The sequence below is a fragment of the Pseudophryne corroboree genome, chromosome 7 (assembly GCF_028390025.1).
Source record: "Pseudophryne corroboree isolate aPseCor3 chromosome 7, aPseCor3.hap2, whole genome shotgun sequence".
NCBI lineage: Eukaryota > Metazoa > Chordata > Amphibia > Anura > Myobatrachidae > Pseudophryne > Pseudophryne corroboree.
Genome location: NC_086450.1, coordinates 64365909 through 64379057, shown reverse-complemented (window position 1 = coordinate 64379057; position 13149 = coordinate 64365909). Strand labels below are relative to the sequence as shown.

General features: G+C 46.6%; 1 protein-coding gene across 2 annotated transcripts in view; it reads right to left on the bottom strand.

Annotated features, from left to right (window-relative positions):
• SPP2 (secreted phosphoprotein 2) overlaps positions 1 to 10416 on the bottom strand; it is a 37058-nt gene extending 26642 nt beyond the window's left edge. For both annotated transcript variants that reach the window (XM_063933239.1, XM_063933240.1), the window contains exon 1: positions 10340 to 10416. In XM_063933239.1, the coding sequence (XP_063789309.1) occupies positions 10340 to 10386 (47 nt within the window). In that variant the 5' untranslated portion in view covers positions 10387 to 10416. The remainder of the gene's footprint in view (positions 1 to 10339) is intronic.
• Positions 10417 to 13149: the final 2733 nt, after the last annotated feature.

The window sequence follows — 13149 nt, the reverse complement described above, 5'->3', positions numbered from 1 at the left end:
CTACAGCCGTGGACTACCGTACTGCGTCTGCTGCTAATATAGACTGGATGATAATGATATAAAAAATATATATATATCACTACTGCAGCCGGACAGGTATATATTATATAATGACGGACCTGCTGGACACTGTCAGCAGCACTGCAAACTCCTAAAGTAAGCTACTAGTAGTATCAAGAAGATAGAAAAAAAAAAAACACCACAGGTAGGTGGTATACAATTATGGATGGACGAGCGACTGCCGACACAGAGGTAGCTACAGCCGTGGACTACCGTACTGCGTCTGCTGCTAATATAGACTGGATGATAATGATATAAAAAAAATATATATATATCACTACTGCAGCCGGACAGGTATATATTATAATGACGGACCTGCTGGACACTGTCAGCACTGCAGACTCCTAAAGTAAGCTACTAGTATCAAGAAGATAGAAAAAAAAAACACCACAGGTAGGTGGTATACAATTATGGATGGACGAGCGACTGCCGACACAGAGGTAGCTACAGCCGTGGACTACCGTACTGCGTCTGCTGCTAATATAGACTGGATGATAATGATATAAAAAATATATATATATATCACTACTGCAGCCGGACAGGTATATATAATAATAATAATAATAATAATAATAATAATAATTTTATTTATATAGCGCTCTTTCTCCAATAGGACTCAAGGCGCTTAACAGATATATAGCATAATATAATACAGAAAATAATGAAGTACATTTTCATAAAATACAGAAGCATGAAGATACTAAAAGGGACACTATGGAAATGCTTGAGTAAACAGGAAAGTCTTGAGTCTACTTTTGAAGGATTCTATAGTTGGGGCCTCTCGCACTGTGCGGGGAAGTGAGTTCCATAGAGTCGGAGCCGCATGACTAAAAGCTCGACCCCCAGATGAATTACGGTAGATTCTAGGTACAGCTAAAAGTCCTTCATCTACAGATCGCAGTAATCTAGTGGGGCAGTATGGGGTCAGAAGCTGTTTCAGGTACCTTGGGCCTTGGTCATGTAATGCTTTGAAACTCAGTAAGCCAATCTTGAAGATGATTCGCCATCTTACAGGCAGCCAGTGAAGGGAGTAGAGGATGGGTGTTATGTGGCTAGAACGGGGCTGGTTGGTTAACAGCCTGGTAGCTGTGTTTTGCACCAGCTGTAAGCGTTGCAATTCTTTTGCTGGCAGACCAAGGTAGAGGGCATTACAGTAGTCTAATCGAGATGATACAAATGCATGAATGACTTTTGGCAGATCATCTGAGGGAATTAAGTGCTTGATTCTGGCTATGTTCCTCAGGTGAAAGAATGAGGATTTGATTGTGGCTGATATCTGATGTTTAAGTGTCAAGCCACCATCCAGGACAACGCCAAGATTCCGCACACGATCACTGGTCTGTAATTCTGAATCCCCGAGTGTAAGTCCAGTTGGTTGGCTATGCTGCAGTCCTGTCCTTTGATGTTGCGGTCGTATTATAAGGACCTCTGTTTTATCCGGGTTCAGTCGTAGCCAGCTGGCGCTCATCCACTCCTGTAGTTCAGCTAGACAGCCATTTAGGGTTGCTATTGGGTTATCAGTGCCCGGAGCAAAGGACAAGTACAATTGTGTATCATCTGCATAGCAGTGGTAGACCAGGCCATGGCGCCTGATTATTTCGCCCAGTGGGAGCATGTATACTGCAAAAAGCATGGGGGATAGTATAGAACCTTGTGGGACACCACATGGCAATGGCACTGGTGGTGATGAGTATAATCCAGATGATACTCTCTGTGACCTGCCTGTGAGAAATGATTTGAACCAGCTTAGGACTGTGCCATCCAAACCACAGAAATGTATCAGTCGCTCAATCAGAAGCCCATGGTCCACGGTATCAAATGCTGCCGAGAGATCCAGAAGGATTAATATTGAACAGTCACCTCTGTCTCTTGCCATCAGAAGATCATTTAACACACACACCAGGGCTGTTTCAGTGCTATGTCTTCTCCTGAATCCTGATTGAAATGGATCATAAATATCATGGGTTGTCAGGCGGGTTTCCAGTTGATTTGCCACCACTTTCTCAATAACCTTTCCTAGGAAAGGAAGGTTTGATACCGGTCTGTAGTTGGTCATGCAGTCGGGATCTAAATTAGGTTTTTTAAGAAGCGGTCTAACAATTGCTTCCTTTAGGGGTCCAGGAAAAATGCCTGTCTGCAAAGAGCATTGAACAATTTTTGCAAAGACAGGACCAATTATATCCATACAACCTATTAGAAGCTTTGTTGAGGCTGGGTCCAGACCACAGGTGGTGGGACGCAAAATCCGAGCAATTTCAGCAGTGTCCTTTACATCCACTGGGTCAAAGCTGGTCCATGAAGGCAGGTAGCTTATATTGGCAGGCTTTGTAGTTTGGCACTCCTTTGATGGCACTGTGGAGATTCCAGCCCGGATGGTGGATATTTTATCTGCAAAGAAGTTTACAAACTCGTTGCATCTTGCCTGGGAAAGGGTCTCATCAGTCTGCAGGCATGCTGGCTTGCAAAGCATTTCCACTGTGCGGAAAAGTTGAGCTGGCCTATTGTTTGCTGCTTTGATCTCATTTGACAGGAACTGTGATTTCTTACAAGTGATTGTCGATTGATATTCTTCGTTATGCTTTATTAGTTTTATTTTGTCATCCACTAGATTAGTCTTCCTCCATCGTCTTTCCAGTCTACGCCCCCTTTTCTTGAGCTCACTAACTTATATATAATTTATATATATATATTATATAATTAATGACGGACCTGCTGGACACTGTCAGCAGAATGCGTTTATAGAATAAAAACACCACACGACGAGTGTTTAACTTTTTCAGGCAGACAATCACAATATACTGGTGGTCAGTGTGGTCACTGGTCAGTCACACTGGCAGTGGCACTCTGGCAGCAAAAGTGTGCACTGTTAAATAATATGTACTCCTGCTACTGCTCCCCAGTCTCCCCCACAATTAAGCTGTGTGAGCACTGAGCACTCAGCACAGTCAGATATAGATAGATGATGCAGCACACTGAGGCTGAGCACAGATATGGTATACTGTTACTGTGTCACTGTGTATCGTTTTTTTTCAGGCAGAGAACGGATTATATTAAATAATAATATAATAAAACTGCACTGGTGGTCACTGGTCAGTCACTAGTAAACTCTGCACTCTCTGAGTACTCCTAAGCTCCAGTAAATCAAGTGTCTCACTCTCACTCTCTCTCTTCTAATCTAAATGGAGAGGACGCCAGCCACGTCCTCTCCCTATGAATCTCAATGCACGTGTGAAAATGGCGGCGACGCGCGGCTCCTTATATAGAATCCGAGTCTCGCGATAGAATCCGAGCCTCGCGAGAATCCGACAGCGGGATGATGACGTTCGGGCGCTTCTCGGGTTAGCCGAGCAAGGCGGGAAGATCCGAGTCTGCCTCGGATCCGTGTAAAAAGGCTGAAGTTCGGGGGGTTCGGATTCCGAGGAACCGAACCCGCTCATCACTACTAATTACTAGAGATGAGTGGTTCAGTTTTGCTGAAAACCAAACACACCCAAACTTTGGTGTTCCAAGTCGAACCGAGTCTCAGCTCGGGCCACTTTGGTGTTCAGAATCAAACCGAGTCCCATCCCTAGTCATCTTGCCAAGTTCTGATCTTGGATCTAAAGACCGAATTTTGTGTGTTTTGGATAGATGAGCAGTTTGGTTTTGTTGAAAACCGAACCCACCTGAACTTTAGGTTCCCTAGACGAAAAAAGTGCCTGCTCTGGCTGCTTTGGGGGTTCGAGTCGAACCAAGAGCCCACTCAGGTCATCCCGCCAAGTTCTCAGATCTAAAAAATCTATATCACATTTTTTGAATTGCATGTAATTCCCTCCCTCGTGATTTCAGGTGCCATTTCACACTGGAAATGGCAGGAAAATAGGATTTTAATTACCTACCGGTAAATCCTTTTCTCGTAGTCCGTAGAGGATGCTGGGGTCCACATTAGTACCATGGGGTATAGACGGGTCCACTAGGAGCCATTGGAACTTTAAGAGTTTGAGAGTGTGGGCTGGCTCCTCCCTCTGTGCCCCTCCTACCAGACTCAGTCTAGAAACTGTACCCGAGGAGACGGACAACTTCGAGAGAAGGAATTTACACAGATAGTGGCGAGATTCACACCAGCTCAAACACAAGGCAAACCAAGCTAACTAGCTTGAAACATCAGCAACGGTTGAACAAGATTACTTACCAAGTAACAAAACAGTACGTAACTAGGAGCTAAGCAGTACTGAACTAAGTAACCACTGCAGGATAACGAAGTGCTGGGCGGGCGCCCAGCATCCTCTACGGATTACGAGAAAATTATTTACCGGTAGGTAATTAAAATCCTATTTTACGTCCACATTAGTACCATGGGGATGTACCAAAGCTCCCAGAACTGGAGGGAGAGCGCAGACGCTCCTGCAGAACTGATTGACCAAACTTCAGGTCCTCAGAGGCCAAAGTATTGAACTTGTAGAACTTTGCAAACATGTTCGACCCAGACCAAGTAGCCGCTAGGCAAAGCTGTACAGCCGAGACATCCCGGGCAGCCGCCCAGGAAGAACCCACCTTACGACTAGAGTGGGCCTTAACATGGCAATCCTGCCGTAGAATACGCATGCTGGATAGTGAACCTGATCCAGCGAGATATTGTCTGCTTAGAAGCAGGACACCCAAGTTTCTTGAGATCATACAAGACGAACAGAGAGTCTGATTTTCTGTGACGAGCAGTCCTCTTCACATAAATTTTCAGAGCCGTTACAACATACAAGGGCTTTGATGAGATTGAGGAGTCAGTAGCCACTGGCACCACAATAGTTTGGTTGATATGAAATGCGGACACAACCTTTGAAAGAAACTGCTGACGTGTCCGGAGCTCAGCTCTATCTTCATGGAAGATGAAGTAGGGGCTCTTACAAGATAAAGCCCCAACTCTGACACACGTCTAGCAGAAACTAAGGACAACAAAGTGACAGCCTTCTACGTGAGAAACTTGACCTCAACCTCCGGCAGAGGTTCAAACCAATCTGATTGGAGAAACTGCAACACCACGTTAAGATCCCAGGGCACCGTAGGCGGTACAAAGGGAGGCTGGATGTGCAGAACCCCTTTCAGAAAAGTCTGAACCTCAGGAAGGGAAGCCAACTGTTTCTGGAAGAAAATGGATAGGGCCGAAATCTGGACCTTTACAGATCCCAACCTCAGACCCATATCCACACCTGCTTGCAGGAAGAGGAGAAACTGTCCCAGTTGAAACTCCACCGTAGGAAACTTCTTGGACCCACACCAAGATACATATTTTTTACAAATACGATGGTAATGTTTAGACTGTATCAGGGTAGGAATAACCTTGTTCGGAATGCCCTTCCGAGCTAATATCTGGTGTTCAACCTCCATGCCGTCAAACATAGCCATGGTAAGTCTTGATAGGCGAACGGCCCCTACTGTAGCAGGTCCTCCCAAAGAGGAAGAGGCCTCTGCTCTTCTAGCAGTAGATCCAGAAGATCCGCATACCAAGCCCGTCTTGGCCAGTCTGGAGCAATGAGGATTCCCAGAACTCTTGTTTTCCTTATGAGTTTTAGAACTCTTGGAATGAGTGGAAGTGGAGGAAACACGTACACCGACTGGAACACCCACGGAGTCACTAGGGCATCCGCCGCCACGGCTTGCGGGTCCCTCGACCTGGAACAATACTGATGAAGCTTCTTGTTGAGACGAGAGGCCATCATGTCTATTTGAGGTACACCCCAAAGATCTGTTACCTCCGTCAACTACTCCGGATAGAATCCCCAATTGCCTGGATGGAGATCGTGTCTGCTGAGGAAGTCCTCTTCCCAGTTGTCTACACCCGGAGTGAAGATTGCTGACAGTGCCAATGCGTGTTTTTCTACCCAGAGGATGATTCTTGTTACCTCTGACATTGCAGCTCTGCTCTTCGTTCCACCCTGTCGGTTTATGTAAGCTACTGTCGTTACATTGTCCTATTGTACTTGAATGGCCCAATCTCTCGGAAGATGTGCCGCTTGGAGAAGACCGTTGTAGACGACTCTTAGTTTCAGAATGTTTATTAGTAGTCCAGCTTCCAGACTTGACCACCTTCCTTGGAAGGTCTCCCCTTGAGTGACTGCGCCCCAGCCCCGGAGACTTGCATCCGTGGTTAAAAGGATCCAGTTCTGAATCCCGAACCTGCGGCCCTCCAGAAGGTGAGGTAATTGCAGCCACCAGAGGAGTGAAATCCTGGCCTTTGGCGATAGACAAATTCTTTGGTGCATGTGTAGATGAGATCCCGACCACTTGTCCAGGAAATCCAGTTGGAAGGGCCGAGCATGAAACCTCACATACTGCAGAGCCTCGTAAGAGGCCACCATCTTCCCACAAAGTCGAGTGCACTGATGAACTGACACCCGGGCTAGCTTCAGGACATCCCGTACCATTGTTTGTATCACCAACGCTTTCTCCTCCGGAAGAAACACCCTCTGCACTTCCGTGTCAAGGATCATTCCCAGAAAAGACAACCTCCTGGTCGGCTCCAAATGTAATTTTGGAAGATTCAGGATCCAACCGTGTTCCCTGAGTAGATGGCTCGTGAGAACAATGGACTGTAACAGCTTCTCCTTGGACGATGCCTTTATCAGCAGATCGTCCAGATAAGGAATTATGTTCATCCCCTGTTTGCGGAGGAGAACCATCATCTCCTCCATCACCTTGGTGAAGACCCTTGGTGCTGTGGAGAGGCCGAATGGCAGTGCCTGAAACTGATAGAGACTATCTAACAGTGCAAATCAGAGAAAAGCTTGATGCGGCGGGCAGATCGGAATGTGGAGGTATGCATCCTTGATATCCAGGGATACCAGGAATTCCCCCACTTCCACACCTGATATCACCGCCTTCAGAGACTCCATTTTGAACTTGAACTCCCTCAGAAAGGGGTTTAGAGATTTTAAGTTCAGAATGAGCCTGACGAACCATACGGTTTCGGAACCACGAAAAGGTTTGAATAGTAATCTTTGTTTTGCAAATGGGGTGGAACTGGTACAATGACCTGTGACTCCACCAACTTCTGGATGGCTTCCTGTAGGATAGCCCTGTCGGCCAGCAAAGCTAACAAGCCTGATTTGAAGAGGGAGATCTTGAAACTCCAGCCTGTACCCCTGGGACACAATATCTTGCACCCAGGGATCCAGGCCGGATGACACCCAGACGTGACTGAAATGCCTGAGTCTCACCCCCACCGGCCCCACCTCCAGGCCACGCGGCCCACCGACATGCTGAGGACTTTGGCGTACCTGAAGCATGCTTCTGTTCCTGGAAACCCGCAGCAGCAGGTTTCTTGGATTTTGGCCAACCTCCTCTAAAGAAGGTGTTGGACGGCTTGGCCTTTCTTGTTTTAGCAGCCCGAAAGGACTATGATGCAGCTGAAGAAAAAGGTTTCTTCGTAGCAGGTGCAGCTGAGGGAAGAAAAGGTGACTTACCCGCTGTAGCTGTGGAAATCCACGCATCCACAGCTTCCCCAAAGAGAGCCTGACCTGTGTAGGGTAGGGTCTCCACACCTCTCCTGGATTCCGCGTCGGCAGACCACTGGTGCAGCCAAAGTCCTCTACGAGCTGAGACAGACATGGAAGATATCCCTGCAGCTATGGAACCCAGGTCTTTCATGGATACCACCATAAATCCTGCAGAATCCTGAATGTTACGTAAAAAACAATTCACAAGTCACTTTTATCCATTGTATCCAAATTTTCAAGTAACGTGCTTGACCACTTTACTATAGCTTTGGAAATCCATGCACAGGCAATAGTAGGACGGAGTATCTCCGCTGAAGCCGTGTATATGGATTTGATGTAGTGTCAATTTTGTGATAAGCCGGTTCTTTTAACTCGGTAGAGCCTGGAACAGGTAAAACTACCTTCTTTGAGAGTCTGGATACAGACACGTTAACTATGGGTGGGTTTTCCCATTTTTTCCTATCCTCGGGGAAAGGGAAAGCAATCAGAACCTTTCTAGGGATCTGAAATTTTTTTCTCCGGGTTTTCCCAGGCTTTCTCAAATATAGCATTTAATTCCTTAGATGCAGGGAAGGTTAGCAAAGCTTTCTTATTGTCAGTGAAGTAAGCCTCCTCAACCTGCTCAGGTGTTGTATCAGCAATATTCAACACATCTCTAATGGCCTCTATCATCAACTGCACCCGTTTTGCAAGAGATGCCGCCTCCCGCAGCACATCCCCATCACCATCTTCCATGTCAGAATCGTCTGAGAAATCATAGTTTTAATAGAGGCTAACCACTCAGGCTCCCTTGCTGGGACCTGCGCTAACACAGTGCAATCCTGATTACATGGGATGGGATCATAGTGAGAGAACATATCCTCTGCAGCATATGACACAGAGTCCCTGGACATAGCTTAATGGAGACCACAGACACTCCACACACACACACACACACACACACACACACACACACACACACACACACACACACACACACACACACACACACACACACACACACACGAGGGCAGACAGAGTTTCCCCCCTAAGAATGGCAAGAGAGACACAGAGATTGGAGCCAACCCACACACAGCGCTAATAGATAGGGAGACCCCTAACCAGCGCTGACTGTACACCTTAATAGGTTACACAGTCTGTACAAAGCCTCCCCCCCCTTCCCCCCCCCCCCATTCTACAACCCCCTGGTACCGTAAAAGATAGCTGGAGCTGATTTGGAGGCACAGCTCTCACTGACAGCGCTTCTGCAGGCAGGAAAATGGCGCTGAACGCTGCTGGGTCTGCTCTGAGGAGAAGCTCCGCCCCCTTACATGGCGTTGTCTTCCCGCTCTTCTGAAGATTATACTGGCCTGAGGAATTGTGCTGGCAGCGATCCTGGGACCCTGACAGGCTTGGAGGTCAGTGTAGGGTGTAGGCGCTGACTCAGAGTGCCCCTCACAGCGCCGCACTATGTACCGCTTAGTACTGCGCTCCATACCCTGTTGCCGCCATCTTCACACCGGCTCCCTGCTGCTGGGGTGAGCGATCCCCTGTGGCCGGGAACGTTCGATCCCCTCAGGAGCTCAGTGTCCTGTCAATGAAAATAGTGGCTCAGACCCCGCAGGGTGAACACTACTCCCCCCCCTTAGTTCCACGGCGCCGGCGCATGCGCAGTTCTGACCCAATCGCTGCGCTGCGAACAACTGCAGCGAGTGTTTGGGTTTTTTAATGGGCAGTGCACATTGTTTTGCCCATTAGCTAACAAATTTGCTGCTGCAATCAGGTCTGAATTAGGCCCAATGGGGGTCATTCCGACCCGATCGCACGCTGCGCTTCCTCGCTGCCGTGCGATCGGTTCGGAACTGCGCATGCACGGCGGCCGCATTGCACAGGCGTGTCGTTGCCAGCGACGCCCAGCAGCGACTCCACTAGCTTGGAAAGCGGTCATAGCGGCGACCACAAGAAGATTGACAGGAGGAAGGCGGAACCGGCCGGCAATCTCACCGTTTTCGGGGGGTGGTGAGTCCAACGCAGGCGTGTCCAGGCGTTTGGAGGGCAGATGTCTGACGTTAATTCCGAGACCTGCATCGCTGGATCGATTGCACAGGGCAAGTAACTCTTACCCTGGTCTTCTTTTACAGGAAACTTTTTTTGAATAGCAGGGCTTCACAAGTGTTCGCAGCCCTGCTATGCAGAAATACACTCCCCCATAGGCGGCGTCTAGTTGATCGCACGGGAAGCAAAAAGTTTGACCCCCAATGTCTTCAGAATAATTTAACTTGCTTCTTATCTGTACAAAAGTGTAAAACTAAAGGCCAGTACACACGTCCAGAGATGTGTGCTGAGCAATCTATCAGTGACCGCTCAGCACACGTGTGCTGAGCGAGGGAGGGACAGGCCAATCTAGCACCGGCGATAGCGCCGCGCTGGGCCGCGCATCGCTATCGCTGTGGGGCATACATACAAGAGATCCGTGCTTAAAATCTAAGCAATCTAGTCAGATTGCTTAGATTTTAAGAACGAATCTCTCCCTTATGGGTTAGATTTACTAAAATTTCTTAAAATGAAAAGTAGTGTTGTTGTCTGTAGCAACCAATCACATTCTGTCTATCATTTTCTTGGATGAAATTGAGAAATGATAGACAGAAATTGATTGGTTTGCTTTGGGCAACAGTGCAACACCACTACTTTTCATTTTTGCAAGCTTTAGTAAATCTGCCCTATCCAACAGATAGAACACTATAAATGATCTCTTAGCAAAGACACAGATTTCTTCCAATTAAAATTGTCCCTGAGTGTATAATGATTTTATATTTAACGCTTTACCTGAGCAGCAGACACAAGTCATCAGGAGAGTGCAGAGTAGCATCATTTTCATCCTTGCAGAAGCCACGTAGTGAGACCGTCTATTATTACACAACTGCTCTTAAATCCACATACTGTACCGCCTGATTTATCCCCAGGTAAATTATTAACACATCGCTAGTTTTTGCCTATGACCTTGCCTTGAGCTTTATGCGAAAAAGTAGAAATAGAAGCAGCCAAAGTTGCGTGCCGAGCGTCTTTTTCGCTGAAAATGTGCATCTTATTCACACACATAAGACTGGCAGCGACAAAACTATTTTGCTGTCTTGAGTGATCAATTTGATGAGCGACATTGGTACATCAGGGTGTAAATGAGTGTGATTCTATACACGACGTGCTCAGGGGCGCTTCGGCCCCCTCCTCTCTGCCGGCAGAGCTGAGAGTCTGAGCACTGAAGGGCTCAGACTCTACTGAGCATGCGCAGATCTCCGGGAAAATGGCACGTCGGCCATTTTCCCAGTGATTTCTCTACTGTGCATACACAGAACTATGTGAAAATGGCAGCTGCGCCATTTTCGCAGCATTTTAACAGCGCTGCTGATGCCGGTGCGGGACTCCGGAGGGGTGAGTATTCCAAAAATGGGTGCAGCGTGTGCAGTGTGGCCCTCTCCTGGACTCAGGGGCCCGTGTGCGCCTCACACACTGCACCCACTATAAATACGCTGCAATGCAACACTGCTCTCATGCCGAGTGCCGTTGTTCTTTATCTGCGACTTTGTACATGTTTAAAACTAATGCCTGTGCAGAGAAAGTCGCAGTTATTTGTTAATCAGCAACCATGATGCATGAAGCCACACAATAATTCCTTCTCTACTAGCATCATGAAAAGTGTTTTTTAAAAAGAAGACAGCAATACATAGAAGCCTATGCTTAAGGGGGTACACACACGGAGAGATCCATGCTTAGAAGTTAAGCACGGATCTCTCCGTGTGTATGCCCCACACTGATAGCGTGGCGTGGCCCCACATGTCGCTATCGCCGGTTCCCCCCCCGCTCAGCACACATCGCGCTGTGTGCCGAACGGGGGAGAGATGTGTGCTGAGCGTTCATGCTAGATCACTCAGCACACATCTCTGGGAGAATCTCCCCAGTGTGTAGTGGCCTTTAGACACAAGTTGTGAGTAATCGTAAATGTAAAATGTGCCCATACTCACAGCTGCATGGATCATTATTTTGAATTTAAAAAAACAACAACGCTACTCAATACTATAACCCAGGGTCGGATTAAGGTCTGTGGGGTTCCTGGGCAACCAACTTGTGGGGGCCTCTATCAATAAAATGATCAATTTTATATATATATATATATATATATATATATATAGTTACTGTATATATCTATATAGATCAATGTGTGTATATATATATATAGATATATATAGATATATAGATATACATATATATATCAGTGACGTGCGGTGGGGTGAGGCAGGTGAGGCAGAGCCTTTCCTGTCATGCTGACGTTTATGCCAGAGTTTTGATTGTATAAAGTATATGAAAAATAGAAATAATTTGTTTGAAATATCTTCTTTGCATTATTCTAATAATTTTTATAGCCAAAACCCTGGAGTAAAAAGTCTATGGCAGATGAGGCAGTGCCTCACCTGCCTATCTTTTCCGCAAATTTCTGATCAATACTCTCCAAATTTCCAGGTGTTTATACTGCTGCACCTGTGTATAATGCCCAGATGCACCCTTTGGCTCAAATATTGTGTGTAAATCTGGCTCTGGTGCTAGCCAGTGCCTCCTCAGCCATTTAGCTCACCGCATGTCCCTGACATATATATATATATATATATATATATATATATATATATATATATATATATATATATAAAAGCATCAGTGGAAGAAACCGCACTCATTTCCAAATCAAAACAGTTGGGTGCTGCAATCCCATATTCTAATTATAAGTCATCCTGTGTAAAGCACACCATTTCAAGCAGCCTGTCCACATAAAGACCAGCACACCATTTTAAATGCCAAAAGTTCTTTTAGTATTGAAAAAATGCAAAAAACACATCAAATTGGATTCCATATAGCAGCAACTGGTGAAATGTTACCAATGGATATATGAAAAAGCTTCAAACCAAGAGACTTATCTGGTCAGCTAGTGGATGCATCATCCTGTAGTAATAAGCCCGACAGCTGTTTCGGTGTATAACCACCTTCCTCAAAGGCTCCACAAAAACTAGCCCCATAGTTACTGCTTAAATAGCCAGGGCGCCCATCATCAGCACACTGACACCCCACAGGTGTGACGACTCGCTCACCTGTCCACCTGCGCCTCACCGGCATCCATCTCCACAGCGCCGCCGTGAACCGCACGCCATCCGTCTTTGAAACGCACTTACGGTTCCGGTCTGTGCGCTCGTAACACTGTCCGTGCAGGGATACCGCCGCTCACATCTCATGGTCCATGCCACTACTGTAGCACGCCAGCAGATGCTATGAAGCAGACCCCAATGCGCGGAAGCTTGTAAATGACTGGACTCGATTGCATTTAAATATATTGTCAGACCCCATAGTGTACTTTATCATTCGCACCAGGGGAATGGTTCCAAAATAAGGTTCGATTGCATTTTCCCCTGAACACTGCTGACATTAGCTTATATGTCCAGTCAATATAATAAAAGAGGATACAAATTAGCAACCACGGTTTTCGGATTCCTAAGCCATCACATAGTTAAGGATATCAGCAAGGCCTGACAGGCGCCTCATGGCTATTATTTAAGCAAAAATCACTCTAATAAGCAACTGTCGAAGGGAATACTATGAC